Source organism: Monodelphis domestica, chromosome 4, assembly GCF_027887165.1.
Source record: "Monodelphis domestica isolate mMonDom1 chromosome 4, mMonDom1.pri, whole genome shotgun sequence".
Classification (NCBI taxonomy): domain Eukaryota; kingdom Metazoa; phylum Chordata; class Mammalia; order Didelphimorphia; family Didelphidae; genus Monodelphis; species Monodelphis domestica.
In genome coordinates, this window is record NC_077230.1 from 264,980,538 (window position 1) to 264,997,535 (window position 16,998).

At 37.5% G+C, this 16,998-nt stretch overlaps 1 protein-coding gene across 2 annotated transcripts in view; it reads right to left on the reverse strand.

Moving 5' to 3' along the window:
• Positions 1–16,998, reverse strand: part of PIWIL4 (piwi like RNA-mediated gene silencing 4) — a 56,244-nt gene that overhangs the window by 25,229 nt on the left and 14,017 nt on the right. For both annotated transcript variants that reach the window (XM_007494995.3, XM_016433904.2), the window contains exons 6-11: positions 14,710–14,831; positions 13,559–13,639; positions 8,424–8,621; positions 6,241–6,352; positions 3,154–3,277; positions 1,171–1,288 (exon numbers count right to left, since the gene is read on the reverse strand). In XM_007494995.3, coding sequence (XP_007495057.2) covers positions 1,171–1,288; positions 3,154–3,277; positions 6,241–6,352; positions 8,424–8,621; positions 13,559–13,639; positions 14,710–14,831 — 755 coding nt within the window. The remainder of the gene's footprint in view (positions 1–1,170; positions 1,289–3,153; positions 3,278–6,240; positions 6,353–8,423; positions 8,622–13,558; positions 13,640–14,709; positions 14,832–16,998) is intronic.

A 16,998-nucleotide genomic window follows, 5' to 3' on the forward strand; every position in this document is an offset into this window, starting at 1 on the left:
GTAAATTATTAGTAATCTTAGTAAATTAATATTAGTAAAAAACTATGTAAACCTTAAAGCACTTAATCAGGCAGTAGATTAGATCTAGTGGGCTCCAGTGGAGAGAGGAAAGCTCCCATGAGATTATCTGATCTTGCTGATTCGAAGTGAAGTCTAGTGAGTATGTGTAGACAAAAGGTGACCAAATAAAACAAAACTGAATCCAATGAGGGCTTTTCATTGGGGAGGCAAGTGTACATAGAAATCTCTGGAAGATTTGATGATATGAAAGAGAAGGAATATCAGGAGCAATCTATAGCCGTGATATTGAAGAGGATAAAGAGACGGAGAGAGGGCACAGCCACATCATCCGCCATTGGTTTTCCCTTTAACATGGCACCCTTTCAGTCTTTTAGTGATATGTACTGGTGTTTCTCTGTTATCTAGTAACCTGAATTAATAAAACGTTTTATTCCACATGCTGGGCAACCAAGGCAGTAGGTATGGGAGGATTAAAGTTCATTAGATATGTGAAGTAAATAAAAAACACCATGGAAAGTAGTCAGGACCAAGGATCTGAAACCAATTACCAAAGAGCCAGGGTGGTAGATGGAGAATAGACAAGCCAAGCAGATGTCCCCAGTGGGGAAATCATGGGATCATAAATGTAAATAAATCATAAATAAAGGGAACTCAGACAGCACACAGACCAATACCCTCGTTTTACAGATGAAGAAACTGAGATCCAGGAAGGTTACAAACAAAATAAGGGTCATAATTTGGCTTTGAACTCAAGGTAAAAGAATCTGTCCCCAGGCAGAGAAGCCATGAGAGCTTTTCAGAGCATCAAAGGAATGGAATAAATTGTCATCCCGAGTTAAAAGAGTATTTATACTTTAAGGGAGGACTAGAAGCCCATCTGAAGGGTCAGTGATGACTAAGTGTACCCAACTCTTTGTTGTAATTAACAGGATTCTCTAGTTAACTTCAAGTGTGCCAAGAAATCCAGGCCCAGGCATTAGTGTTACTGCTTAGGAATATATCCTTGTCCAAGAAAAATGAGGCCTCTATTTTTCTATGGAAAGTGTTAACCAGGAAGTATTCAAGACTATTCACAACCATTCTACAGACCGTAATGCTAAAACTTGGATTATAAGCAAAAGAAAAAACGATGTATTCCAGATAAATTACCTCTGAATGTTATCAGCAAGTCTAGATAATCTCTGTTGCCTTAAAAGAGGGTTTAGATGAGTATTTGTAGCCAGGTCTTTCATCAAGCGGAAATCTGAAGTCATTCTTTTGCTCAAACCTATTAAATTTAAAAAAACACAGAAAGGAAAAAATATACCATAAACCCTATTATTCCAAGCCCTTACCTCAGTCACAATTTTTAAAGATTATTTTAAGGTTGGTTTCACAACTGAAATAGATGTTCAAGAATTCAATAAGCACTTGATTTATTAATGCTCTTCAAAATTCCAAAATCTGACGCATATTCATTCATCGAACAAACATTTATTATGAGTATGTTCTAGAAATATCTGAAGAAGTGCAAGTAGAAAATGGATTGAACTTGTTTATATCTCAGCTGCAGGTTACAGAACACAGATGGGTGGGTGAAAGTTGCAAGGAGGAAGACTGGCCTTTTTTTTTTTTTAAACCTTTACCTTCTGTTTTAGAATCAATACTGTGTATTGGTTCCAAGGCAGAAGATCGATGTGGGCTAGGCAATGGGGGTTAAGTGACTTGCCCAGGGTCACACAGCTAGGAAGCATCAGAGGCCAGATTTGAACCCAGGACCTCCCATCTCTAGGCCTGACTCTCAATCCATTGAGCTACCGAGCTGCTCCCTTAGATTGGCCTTTTTAAAAGAGCTTACTAATAATCAACACTATTCAAAAATAGAAAAGGGCTATCCCTCCTAAAATAGGGAGTTCAGAGAGATGAAGTTAGGAAAAAGTCCAATATGTTCAAAAATATTTATAGTGTCTATTTTTGTGATGACAAAAAAATGGAAACTGAGGAGAGGCCTATCAATTGGAGAATGGCTAGAAAAGTTATGGTATATGAATGTAATAGAATGCTGTTGTTCTATAAGAAATTATTTCAGAGAAACCTTAGAAGACTTGTATGAACTAGAATAATTTATACTATCACGACAATACTGTAAAGACAAACAACTTTGAAGACTTAGGAACTCTGATCAACACAATGATCCACCACAATTCCAGGTAACTCAAAATTAAACAAGCTATCCAACTGCTAAAAGAGAGGCAATGAGCGCAGAGGGTAGATTAAAACATATTTTGGGGCATGGTCAATGGGACAATATGTTTTGCCCAACTATACAAGTCTGTAACTGGATTTTTTTCTTAATTGGTTTGGAAGGTGAGAGAGAGAATATAGACTTGAAAACTGAAGAAAAATAAGATAGTTTCAAATATTCAAAAAGAGTCTGATTAATCACTTGTGGAAAATACTTTACAGTCAGTCAATCAATAAGTATTCATTAAGCACTGACTATGTGCCAGGCACTGTGATAAATGTAAAATAAGTCAAAAGACAATCTTTGCCCTCAAGAATGTACCTGGAGATGCAGCATCCCCCCCAAAAAAATACACACACACACACACACACACACACACACACACACAGAGCAAGCTATATATGGGATAAAAAGGAAATAATTAAAAGAGAGAAAGCACTGGAAGGGAAGTGCATGTCCATGCCTAGTATTCTATAATCTTGGGTATTGTATTGCTTGCCATTGAGTGTAGGAAATAGCATAAAAGGAATAATATTTTTTTAACCTAACTCATACTTGTGCTTAATATAACAAGCAGAATCGTCATTTATCCACATGTCCTATAGTTATTCTTATGTAACTATTTCTGATGCCCAAATGAATTTCCTTCTCTCTGTGGTTATGCTAACTCAAGGAAATTCTCATTTTTAATTATCTTTCACTGGATGCTAGATCTACAACCAGAGATGTCAGAGAGATGTGCCCAGAGCACCAAGGGGATGGCCCAGGACCACATCACCAGTATGTGTTAGAGGCAAATATAATAAACCCAGGTCACTTACCTGGCTCCAAGGCTGGCTCTCTGCTCGCTATGCCTCTCTATCTCTCATTACCAGTTAAATATTTGGGCTATAAGACATTACAATTACCTGTAAAATAGCAGAGCTCAGGAATCAGGTGAGCAATCCGGGCTTCCTCATTGCCAGTTCCCTTACGTTTCAACTGACTAACAAGCATTGGCTGGTTTAGGTCGGACAACTTGATATCATATTGCTATAAAATACAAGATTGAAGAGGGAAAGGTTAAGAAACACCACAGAGTATCCTAGACCCAGGTCTTGTCATTCCTCACGTTCCTCAACTGCAATTGACCAAATGTCCTCCACCAACAATAACCACCCATCAATGTTGATAAACCCAAACTTCATTATCTCCTCGGAGAGGGTCTCAGAAATTCCATTCTCTCCCACTGGCAGCCATCTGGACGAGGTCCTTTTTGTCTCTCGTCTGTATTGATGCAATTATTACAGAAAAAGCATAAGACTAAAAGTCAGTAAACTTTGTTAATATATGAGATTAAATTAAATTAAGTAGCTCAAAATTAAATATTTGAGCTATAAGACAATGCAATTACCTGTAAGATAGCAGAACTCAGGAACCAGGTGAGCAATTTGGACTTCACTGCTAATTCCTTACTTTTCAACTGACTAACAAGCATTGGCTGTCTCTTAGAATCCTTAGCTTCCTTCATATCCTACCTTAGATGCCACCTTCTACCAAAGCCTTTGAGCCTGTGTTTAGAAACCTGATCCCTTCTTAGAATTTCCTCTTTCCTACAAAAGCCAGCTCAAACACCACCTTCTACACAGATCCTTTCTGAAGCCCCCTAGATACCTGCGCTCTTCCCTTCATAATCCATTATGTTTATTTTGCCTATATTTTGTATGACTTTCTACATATGCATGCTATTTCTCCAATAGATTATAGATTGTTGGAGAGGAAGGACTGTTCATTTTTGTCTCTATTCCCAGCACCAAGTAGTATTTTTCCATAGATGTAGATGCATAAAAAATGTTGAATCTAATTGATTCTTGGTCCATTGCTTTTTCTACCGTGCCATCCCCACTGCTACATGATGCCTCATTTTCTTAGGATGGTATCTCACATGCTGACATTCAAAACCTGATTTTTACTTTCTTCCCTGAAAAGCAAAACAAAAACTAAGCCAAAAAAAATTTGCCTTCCACTAACAAAGACTCCACTTAATATCTAGCTGCTATGTAATTTACTTGATCCTGTTAAAAGAGTTTGTAATTAAAATTTGGGATTTTATAATAAATAATATATTATAAATATATTATAAATATATTTATTTAATTTATTTATTTTATAAATTTATTATATATATTTATATAATATATAACATAATAATATTATTTATATATTGTATATAATATATAATATAATATAATAAATATTAATATAATATAATAATAAATAAATGTATATTTATTTATATATAAATAAAAATTATTTAAATATAAATAATAAATAAAAATAAAATTTGTGATTTTATACTATTCACAATTCTAATGAAGAAAACAAGGGGCAAAAGTTGTTCTACTTCAAATAATAATTTCATAATAAAAATCAGAAGCAATCCACTAAGTTCATTTTGAGTTAGTGATTAAAGATAATTCTGAGAATAACCAGTGACCACTTTTATATAAGCATTCTTACAGGAGAATGCATTTTCCCTTCCATAATATATCCTGCAATAGAAATGTAAATGTGACATTCTTCCATACCCAGCATCTGTAACTCTTCAAAACATTTTCCAATTAATATTAAGAAAATAGAAGTATTTTATTTCATTAATTAAATATGAATATAAAAATAAAGAAATTAATATAAATATATATAATATATATTGTATATATAAAATATATAATATAAATATAAATAATATAAAGGGAGTTCAGTCTCAGGACTTCTGATAGCTTGAGGGCTGAGTACAAAATAATCAATTCAATATAGGAGAAGGTAGCCTAGGCAGGAGATAAGGTAAGGAGATCTGTATTCAAGTCTTTGATTTTTCCATTATTAGCTGTACATAGTAGATAGAGCCCTGGGTTTTGGAATCAGGAAGACTCATCTTCCTGAGTTCAAATCTGGCCTCAGATATTTGCTAGTTATGTGACCCTGGGCAAGTCACTTAACACTGTTTCCCTCAGTTTCTTTGCCTGTAAAATGAACTGGAGAAGGAAATAGGAAACCACTCCCGTGTCTTTGCCAAGAAAACCCCAAATGGGGTCACGAAGAGTGGGGACATGACTAAAAACTACTAGAGGGCTGGCCTTTGTGAGAATAAGACCTGGGTTTGAGTTATCCCTCAGCTGTATGACTCAGCAGGGCCCTCAAGAGCATGAATTAAGAGCTAGATGAGCCTTAGAGGGCATCCAGTTCAAACCATTTTACGCACAGATGAGGAACTGAGGCCAGGAAAGGTTAAATGACTTTCCCAGGATCAAATGCTTGAAACTGCCTGAAATTTTCTAAAGACCTGCAACAATAGGAGTTTCCATATCATAAATTCCCTAAACCAATGAAATCACAAGCCTAGACATAAAAAGATAAAAACAAAACAAAAAACATCTTTGGCAAATTACTTTTACAATAACAGTAATAGCTAGCCTTTACAGAGTGTCTGCCACATTCCAGGCACTGCGCTAAAACTCTTGAAAATATTTCTCATATGATCTTCAAAGCAACCCAGGGAGGTAGGAACTAAAAAAACACAGATTTTTATAGTGCTTCAAGATTTCCTAGAGATTCTCCTCACATTCATCCCGGAGCAATAATTACTATTCTCAACTTACAAATGAAAAGGTACATGGCAACATGCTTAGCTTTTTTACAAATATTATCTCCTTTGATTCCCTCCAACAACTGGGGGGTAGGTGCTATTATTATTCCCATTTTACAGTTGAAGAAACTGAAGCAAACTGAGTTTAAGTAACTTGCTCAAATTTATAGGGAAAGTATCTGAGGCTAGATTTGAACTCCAGCCTTCCTAACACCAGGGCCAGAGTGATATGGCCATAGTTTGCTCTTCTATAATGAAGGAGAGAAGGACCAGAATTTCAATTGTGTTGAGCTCAAATAGAAAGTGATCCCTGCAGGTTGCATACTGACTTAGAAAACCACAAATTAGAGGCAGGTGGATGGGTACATACCTGTTTATAATAATCAAAATAGGTGATCCTGGTGCCATCTCGTTTCTGAAAGGTGTCGGTCGGTTTCACAGACCAGTCAATGTCATCGATCCGGTACGTTTTGTTATTGTACCTGGGTAGAGATCAGAATCCTTTCTTTTTATGTATTCATCTTTTCCGACAGGACAAGACAAATAGCAGCGAGTAACAGATTTGCCTTAGACCAAATGAAAGATAGGGAGTTCAGGGTTCTAGCCTCTGATACAAAAGCCCAAATAACCCTGGATAATTTGATTCATTTGCCAAAACCACTCTCTAGGCTAGCAGGCTCCAAAATGGGGGTGTGGGGGTTGTGGCATGACCCTAAATCATAATCAACTGGAAGTGGGAGAATAGGGGTCAAACCCCACCATCCTTGTATCATCCGTGTGTACATCAAGGGATGTCCACAATCCCAACTACCCCCGTGTCCTGCTTTCTTCTCCCTTTTCAGTGCAAGCTTTCAACCTATTCTTTCTTTTGGCCCCAGTCCTCAAGGCCATTACAACCTAACGGGTCCCAAGACACTGGGAAAATTCCACCCCATCTCCACCCATACTCCCCTGCCTCTTCCACAACAGATCATCTTAGGGTTGTGTCAGGCACCTTTTGGAGGGCAGGTTCTATCATCTGGAGAATTAAGTAAAATCCCTGCAACCCCCCCCCCATCTTCATTTTTGTTCTGGGTAGGACAAACTGAGTTATAGAATAGTACCTAAAGTTTATAAATTAATAAATATATACATTGGGGGTACATGCTTAAAGATTTTTAAATTTTTTAAATTTTTATTTTTTAAATCTTTACCTTCCGTCTTGGAGTCAATACTGTGTATTGAGTTGTAAGGGTTAGCAAATGGGGGTTAAGTGACTTGCCCAGGATCACACAGCTGGGAAGTGTCTGAGGCCAGATTTGAACCTAGGACTTCCCGTCTCTAGGCCTGGCTCTCAATCCACTGAGCCACCCAGCTGCCCCCAGGGAACAGCATTTTATTTATTTTATTATATATATATTATTATTTATTATATATATATATAATTATTATATATGTAATATATATAATAATTATATATAATTATTATTAATTAAGGGCTTGAAATATATATATACATATATATATTTCAAGCCCTTAATTTTCATCTTAGAATCAATACTGTGTTATTGGCTCCAAGGCAAAAGAGTGTTAAGGGCTAGGCAATGGGGATTAAGTGACTTGCCCAGGGTTACACAGCTGGGAAGTGTCTGAGGCCAGATTTGAACCTAGGACCTCCCATCTCTAGGCCTGGCTCCCAATCCACTGAGCCACCCAGCTGCTCCCAGGGAATGGCATTTTATTTATTTTTTTATTTTTTTAAGCCCTTACTTTTTGTCTTAGAATCAATACTGTGTATTAGCTCTAAGGCAGAAGAGTGGTAAGGGCTAGGAAATGGGGGTCAAGTGACTTGCCCAGAGTCACACAACTAGAAAGTGTCTGAGGCCAAATTTGAACCCAGGACCTCCCATCTCTAGGCCTGGCTCTCAATCCAGTGAGCTACCCAGCTGCCCCCTAAAGATTTTTTATTAATGAGACACACGGCCAAGGTCTCGAAATACTTTTGAAAGCAGATGCCATCAGCAAGAAATGCTTAAGCAAACACCCCAATATGTGTATATTTACCGATTCATAAGTAATATACATGGACTTTTGCATATTATAGACGTTGTAAAACTTTCATAAGAAATAGAAATTTCTAAAGGATGAGATAAAGATGAAATAATATCAGATCCCTGAGTCAACAGGAGCCACTGGAGTTTATTGAGTAAGGAAATAACATATACCTTATTTCATTTTTTGTGCTCAGTCTAGAAGTAAAGCAGACACTCAGGGTCCTGACCCCACTACTGACCACTGACCTGGGCCAGCTCCGGCCTCTTTAAGCAGTCTGGTGGCCCCTCCGTCTAGAGGACTCCTCTTCGTGATGCCAAAATTAGTGGAGACCCTCCTTCCTGCCTTTTAGCTGAATGTGACACCATGCCCAGGTTTCCAGCCTTGTAAGCCTGTCTCCACAGATGAATGATCCTCCCTAGCTTGTGCGTCAGCTGAGCTAATGGTCCCCTTAGAGAGCGCAATGAATGTAGCCCCAAAGGCGGGCTCGAAGGAAACGAGAGAAGAAGGCAGCATCCTTACCTGGTGAGGACAACGGATCCGAGCAACTCCTTTTCACACGTCTCTATGAAGCGTGACTTGTCCTTCCTGTTATAGAGATCGGTCATGAATTCCAGAACGGTCTCATTGCGCAAGACTTTATGGGTCACGTTGGCAGTAAACATGAGCTTATTTTCAAGCTGTGAGACAGAAATGGCAAATCCAGGCCACAGGGACAGTCTTAGAGAAAAAGAAATCAAAATGTTTAAAAGTAAGGTCTAGACTTCTACTTTTTGTTTTTAAGAAAGCCTTACTTTCTTTCTTAGAATCAGTTCTAAGACAGAACAGTAATGGGTAGGCAGTTGGGGTGAAGTGTCTTGCCCAGGGAGGGACAGCTAAGAAATGTCTGAGGTCGGAACTGAACCCAGATCCTCCTGATTCCAGGTTTGGTGCTCTATCCATTGGGCTACCTAGCTACTCTGGTCTAGACTCCCATTGGGCAGCCAGGTAGCAGCACTGTGGATGGAGTGCAAGGCCTGGAGTGGAGTCAGGAAGACTAATTTTCCTGAGTTCAAATCTGGCCTCAGACATTTATTATGTGACTTTGGGCAAGTCATTTAACCATTTGCCTCAATTTTCCCCTCTGTAAAATGAGCTGGAGAAAGAAATGGCAAACCATTCCACTCTCTTTGCCAAGAAAACCCCAATGGTTCATTGAGAGTTTGACATGACTGAAAACAACTGAATACAAGAAGATTTCTATACTTCCAGGTCTCATGATAGGTATCCAGTACTTAGCCCAGTGCCAGGTACTTAGCAGGCAATTTAATAAATGCTTATTCATTAATTCACTGTCTGGTATGAGAAACCCCTCCAAAAAAGTAGTAATAACAACAGGAGCTAACATTTTTATAGTGCTTTAAGAGCTTTACATATATTATCTCATTTGATTCTCACAAAAATCCTGGAAGTTAAGTGTTAGGATTTCCCCTATTTTACATCTGAGTAACCTGAGAAAGTCAGAGGTGACTTGTCCCTTGTCACAGAAATAGTCATCATATGAGACAGACTTTAAACTCGTCTTCCTTTCTCTAAATCCAGCATCCCATCCACTAGCTGAACAGAATCTTTGAAATCCAAACACAAAAATCAAAAGGAACACAGGTAATTTTTTTTATAATTAGTATGAGCTGTAGGAAGATGTAGTGCTAACATTCTTATGAGGGAGAAGAAATGTGTCCCTTTAAAACCTTAATTCTTCAAATGTTATTGAAGTTGTTAAAAAAAAAAGAAAGAAAGAGGACCTAGATGTGGTTTGAAACTGTTCTGAGGCTTCGAAGAAGGTAGAAAAGTGTAGAAAAGAAAGAGAGAAGACAAAGGAGAAGATAAAATGAAGAGAGGTCTAGAATCTAACAAGGTACCCTTGTTGATTGCCTCTTAGACAATTGGGGTATAGCTAAAAAATATGGCAAACAAATGTACTGGAATATTGCTGTGCCCCAAGAAGTGATGAAAGAGACAATTTTAGAGAATTATGGAAGTAGGAATTGAAACAAAGTGTAGTTAATAAAACCAGAAGAATAATTCATAAGGACAGAAACAATGTTCAGGAAAAAAAATACAAAAAATTTTAGAACTTTGATCAATGCAATAATCTACCCTGTCTCCAAAGGTCCTAGATGAAATATGCTACCCACCTCCTGACAGGTAATATATAAACACAAGGTTCAGAAAGAGACATACATCTTTGGACATAGCCACTGGGAGGATTTATTTTGCTTATCTATACTAATTTATTAAAAGGTCTATTTGTTTCTTTCTCTTTTTTTAATTTTGGGAGACAGATAATAAAAGGCAAACAACAGTGGTATCCATGCTCTCCCCCCAAAAAGAAGGCCATCATGACATTTGTTTCAATGCACAGAAAGGAAAAGAAAGTTCACAAAAAGACACAAACAAGGAAGTTTTGAAATCTATAGAATTTATATTTATTTATATATTTTAAAGCAAGAATTGTGAAAAGGAGATCCATAGTTTTAGATAAAATCCTCTTTTTGTTACATGATATGTATAGAAATTCTAACTTTTTGGTGTTCAGAATAATTTTTTTAAGAGAGAAATGGAGGTAGGAGATGAAGATAGAGATAGAGATAGTAATAGTCAGTTAAGGCATTGGGAGGTTTAGTTACATTTATATAGCAATTACTATGTGCAGGCATTGTGCAAAGTGTTTTACAATTATTATCTTATTTGATTCTCACAACCCTGTAAAGAAGGTGCTATTATTATGTCCATTTTATGGATAAGAAAATTGAGGCAGATAGAGGTTAAGTGACTTGCCATGGGTCACAAAGCTATTAAGTGTCTGAGGTTGGTTTGAATTCATGGCTCTAGGCCCACAGCTCTATCCACTGCACCACCTAACTGCCCCCAAAAACAGGTAAATACAATGCTAAAACAACATATATGATGACTACAACAACATAAATGAAAAGAATCACAATAAAACAATCAAAACGGAATGCTTCTAAAGTACAATATCAAAACTTGACGCCAAAGAAGAAATCTGAGAAGGTACCTCCCCAATTTCTTTGCAGACCACAAAAATGGAAGACTGTATTTAATACTAGACTTTTTTTGAATTTTGCTCAGTTTTTCCCAACTGGTTTTTTCTCCTTTATTAAAAATTAGAAATGATTCTCTGGAAAGGGGAGAGGAAGAAATCCACTGAGAAATGACAGTAATATGAAAAAATGATTATTATTAATTTTTAAAGGCAATTTAAAGAAGCTTAACTGGATCCCTCTGGCTCTAAATTTATAACCCTATAACCAACCCCTTGATTTTATAGATAAAGAAATTAAATCAGAGGAAGATTAAATGATATAAAAATCACATATAAATGACATAAAACCCACAAAGGTATAGGTAATTGAGTCAGCATTTTAACCCAGGCCTCATGGTCTCAAATCCAGTTATCCTCACAGAGCAATAGGGCTACTCCTGCTATCATCATCCTTCTTCCTCAAATTTTTTTTTTTAACATTTACCTTAAAGGAATTGATTCTTGGGGCAGCTGGGTGGCTCAGTGAATTGAGAGCCAGGTCTAGAAATGGAGGTTTTAGGTTCAAATCTGGCCTCAGACACTTCCCAGTTGTGTGACCCTGGACAAGTCACTTGACCCCCATTGCCTAGCCCTTACCACTCTTCTGCCTTGGAACCAAAACACAGTATTAATTCCAAGATGGAAGGTAAGAGTTTTAAAAAAAAAGGTATTGTTTCCAAGGCAGAAGAGCAGAAAAAGTTAGGCAATGAGGTTGAGTGGCTTGCCCAAGGTCACACAGCTAGGCAGTATCTGATACCACATTTGGTCTGTGAAGATTAAATTTGACTCTCCCTTGATTATAACAATGAAAATACTTAACTCTCCCCTGATTGTGAAGATGAAATTGTAATCCCTGCCTATTTTTAGAACACAGTACTTAAAGTTGAGTAGGAGATCTGTCTATTTTTAGATTTAATCCCCAAATGTGTAAACACCCTACTTAAAAGTTGAGTATGGAGATCTGCCCATTTTTAGATACCAAAGGTGAAAACACCCCATTCACACCTGAGTGGGGGAGATCTGTGACCCATGTGTGCAATAGTGGGTGATAAATCAAATCGACTGCCTTCTGGGCAGTCCTAGAGCAGAAAATTAGGAGAAGACACAGGAAGTGTTGCAAGAGAAAATGTCTTTAAAAGGGGCTGTCACTTCCTGTGAGAGACAGATCTTCATTTTCGGAAGTGGAGATTGGGGGAATTCTTCATACTTTCAAGTTGAAGCTGGTGAAGAGGGGCATGGGATCTGGTGAAATCTGTAAATGAAAGAGTAAAGAGACAAAAAAAGAAGAGATCCCCAAAGAGGCTTGGGACACACTTACTGACAGTGGGCATGACACAGATGAAGATCTAGTAAAGGAGATTGAGATAGAGCATTCAGATAGGTAGGGGAAGAACCAAAGAAGAGGTTCAGAGTCCTCCCAATCCAGAGGATATCCAGGAGAAAAGATGGTCGGTAGGGTCAGGTGCTGCCAAGAGGTCAAGAAGGATGGTTTTGGAAATTAAGAGATCATTGGTAAATTTTGGGAAAGCTATTTCAGTTGATGGTTGAGACCAGAAGCTAAGTGTAGATGGAACAAAGAGGACATGGAAACTTGGAGCTTGGACCACTTTTTCAAGGAGTTTAGCTACAAAGTAGAAATGTGCTCTAGTAAGATAGTTAATACACATGGTTCAAACTAGTGAGGAACTTTTTTTTTTTAGTTTGTCTCTTTACTCTTTCATTTACATTTTTGTCATTATGAGTCTTTCTTCACATAACCAACCATCTATATTCTGATTAAACACCAATGTCTTCCTGTCTCAGGGTCTGACTTTGAAATATTGAGTCATCACCAACCTAGAGACTGGTTTAGTGTGCTATTTCCTTCACATTTATATTTCTCAACTCAGAACCAAAACCTATTTAAAATTCCTCTAGTTTCTTGGAATCTTTCATAGTGCTTTTCTCCTAGACTTTCTGATTCCAGAGTCTACTTAAGGGATGAGTTCACCTTTACCTCCATGGCTACCCCAACTTCACTTCAGCTCGAAGACTGAACATAGTGATAAATAAAAATTATTTAATCTCAGTTACTTTTCATCTTATAAATAAAATTCACTATGGAAATACATAGTGCATGATAGCACATGTATAACATATCAAATTGCTTACAGTCACAGGGAGAGGAAAGAGCAAAGATTTGGATGAGAAAATAATTTTTCAATTTTATTTCTACATGTAACTGGGGAAAAATAAAATATTACTAAAAATAAAATGGCTACTACATGTTATAAATCAATTAAACAAAGAATATTCATTTTCTGGATTCTTTCTGAAATGCATAACAAAGCATAGATTTTGGGGTTTTGTTTTTTAAAAAGCAGCTTATGCTACTACAACTTTAATTTACACAGACAAACTTACCAGAGTAAAATATAAAAACAACAACAATAAAAGCATTTTTAAAAATCCATTACATCTTATCCCAAGCAAGAAATCTTTGACCTGGGGTGTGATGCTGGGATAATGCCCTATAAAACAAGCTGCCCAAATTATAACAGTTCTAAATTAACAAGAAATTCAAATAACATACTTGTGTTGAGGAATTTCCACTGGATCTACAGGGCTGTAGAAGTTCCGTCCAATTTGGTACATAGACAGCTTCTTTAAGATCCTATAAGGAGACATTTATATTTGGTGTGCATTCCTCAATGATTTCAGAATTCTTAAGGATCAGTTCTATTACTAACAATCAAGGACGTGAAGATAAATCAGGAGTGTGCAACCAACTGTATGGCACATTATCAAGTTTAATCTGATTATCATTTTCTCCATCATTTAAATTTAGACAATCAACAAAATAATAAGTCCAGTCCTGATTTGTTGTTTGAGGTATAAATAATTATTACAATGAAAATTTAAAAGTAGCTTCTGAGGAGCAGGCACTAATGACAATAAAATGAATCTAATTACAACAGAATTCTTTGAATTTTATTATTTTAAGATTCAAATCCATAGATAGAGCATATATATTAATGTGATTTATTATATTAAAGATAATAGCACAGAAAACACACGTCTCTGTGTGAAGGTGGCTCAAAAGACCAAAGCAGTATCACACTCAACACTTGTTAATTGCCTACTGATGCTATGATAGGCTAGGCTCTAGGGATACGACAGTTCCTGTCCTCAAGGCCTTTACTTTCTATAGGGGGAGAGAACAAGTACAAGGCTAGGAGAGGAGAAATTAGCATCATGGGGAAGTGGGTGAATCAAGAAAGGCTTCAGGAACTAAACCCACTCAACTTGAAGGTGCTCCCATTCTAGTAAGCTGGTTTGGAAAATGTTAGGAGATTCTGCTTTGACTTTTTTATTTAGGCAAATGATCCTTTTTCCTAATAAGAGTTTTCAGATTGACACTAAGGAGCAGGAACAATTCCCATTTCTTGGCCAGTCCTTTCTCTGATGACCAGCATATATTTCAAGACACAAGTTTTCTGTGTGTTCTGGTCAGCAGCAGTGAATGTTTACTGCTTATCATAAGCACCAACAAGCTACCATAATAGAAAACAAGGCACAATAATATGTAAGATTCTACTCAACAGAATGATGTCAGCACCAAGTGGAAGAACACTATCCATACAATGATACTCCCAAATGTTATCCATAAATTGCTTTGTAATTTTAGTAACCCAGCATCTGTCATCGTTCACCCAAAAGAAATTTCTTTTGAAAATATCTTACTTTCTGAAGATAATATTGAAAAACTGAATGCACACAGGGGAGCACGATGGCAGCTCACTGGTTAATGTAACAGTAATTGTTATACAAATGCCTGGTCTAGTTTCACCTGACAATGTTGTGACCTGTGGGAAGGAAAAAATATATTTTAATAGTCATTTTATGTTTAGTAGTCTACATTTTATATTAAGAAATATAGAGAATAATGATATCAAGTCACATTTAATAGAAAACAACTTGAAAGGAGCTTCAAAAATCCAGATTCTAGTATATAATGAATCATCTTCATTAAATTCACTTGCAATCAGTTAAAAAAAGTTTTGATGATTGTTTTTATTCAAAATCATCTCCTTGATCCCAGAAGACAACTTGGAAGAAAATGGTACGATTCTCCCTACTCTTTAAAAAAGGATAAAATTTATTAAGTGGAAATCAAGATTTGGTCCATGGAACAAATAGCCCAGCTCCCCACTCAACCACTCCAAAAAGTATTATCAAAGAAGAACCCCAGACTATGTGGTAGATAGAGAAATTATACTGGGTGATCTTTTCAGGCCACAATCGATCTATAGACAAATGACTATGGCAGGAACTCTGGAGTAGGGATGGACAGAGATCCCAGACACAGTGTCCAGAACTCTGAGCTAGGGCTTCAGTGCAGGGATGCCAAGAACTAATCACTGACTCAATTCACTGGGAGCCCAGCATGCAGATGTTGGGACTCAGCTCCCCACCCCTGTCCTGAGGAGCAAAGGGGAGCATTAACCTGGTACCCAGAGCTCAAAGCTGAGCCAGGAATGGGGAGGATTGCTGCAGATATTCAAGTACTCATCCCCCACAGACCAGGCAAAGATTGGTTTGCAGTACAGATTCGGTGGCTAGTCCTGAGCACAGAGGTGACTAGAGCAGATCCTAGGCACGGGGGCATCTCTCAGAAGGGTGGGAATCACAAACTGAGACCCCAAAGACCCCAGTTAGACCAGAAGGCTGAGGAAGTCTGGAGTATATGGTTAGAAGAAGAACTAAGCAAAAAACCACAGAGATTTTGAAATATAAATTTTGGGGAATGCTCAAGACAAACTCAGAATAGTAAAATATCTTTTAACAAGCAGACACTCAAAAAATTACACAGCTTTTCCACAGGATCAGTTAGAATTCCTAGAAGAAATTATGCAAGAGTTAAAAAATTAGATTATAATAGAATTTAGATATTCTTAAAATTATAAATAAAATGAGAGGAAAAACCTAAAAAAACAATTGAGAGCTAGGAAGGAGAGTCTTGGGAAAAGAATGAACAGTTTAGCAAAAGAGGTACAAAATTTTAACTTCATAGTTGTGTGACACTAAGAAAGTCACTTAATCCCAGATGACTAGTCCCCACAATTCTTCTGCCTTGGAACTAATACTTGGTATTAATAATTAATTAGTAAGGGCTTAAGAAGGAAAAAAAATCACTGAACTACCTGAAATCATGATCCCCCAAAATAAAGAAAGACCTATAAATCAAGTTTGGAAAAATCATTAAAGAGGATTGTCCAGCTCTCTAAGAATTAAAGAGCAAAGTGAAATTACAAATAATCCACCAATCATCTTCTGAAAGAAACTCCAAAGTGAAAACTCCTGGATTATTAATGATCAATTAATAACAGCACAGTAAAATCCTATTTTTATTTTATTTTTTTAAACCCTTACCTTCCTTCTTGGAGTCAATAGAAGAGTGGTAAGGGCTAGGCAATGGGGGTCAAGTGACTTGCCCAGGGTCACACAGCTAGGAAGCCAGATTTGAACCTAGGACCTCCCATCTCTAGGCCTGGTTCTCAATCCACTGAGCTACCCAGCTGCCCCCTAAAATTGTATTTAAAAAAAAAATCCAGGTGCAACTTAGTGGCTCAGTGAATATAGACATATCTGGAGTCAGGAGGTCCTGGATTCAAATTTGGTCTCAGGCATTTCCTAGCTGTATGACCCTGGGCAAGTCACAACCCCAAATGCCTAGTCATACCACTCTTCTGACTTGGAACTGATACTTATTGTCAATTCCAAAACAGAAGATAAGGACAATAAAGGGGGGGGGGGGGAGGAAAGAAAGAAGGGAGGGCAGGAGGGAGAGAGGAAGGAAGGAAGGAAGGAAGGAAGGAAGGAAGGAAGGAAGGAAGGAAGGAAGGAAGGAAGGAAGGAAGGAAGGAAGGAAGGAAGGAAGGGAAGGAGGGAGGGAGGGACGGAGGGAGGGAGGGAGGGAGGGAGGGAGGGAGGGAGGGAGGGAGGGAGGGAGGGAGGGAGGGAGGAAGGAAG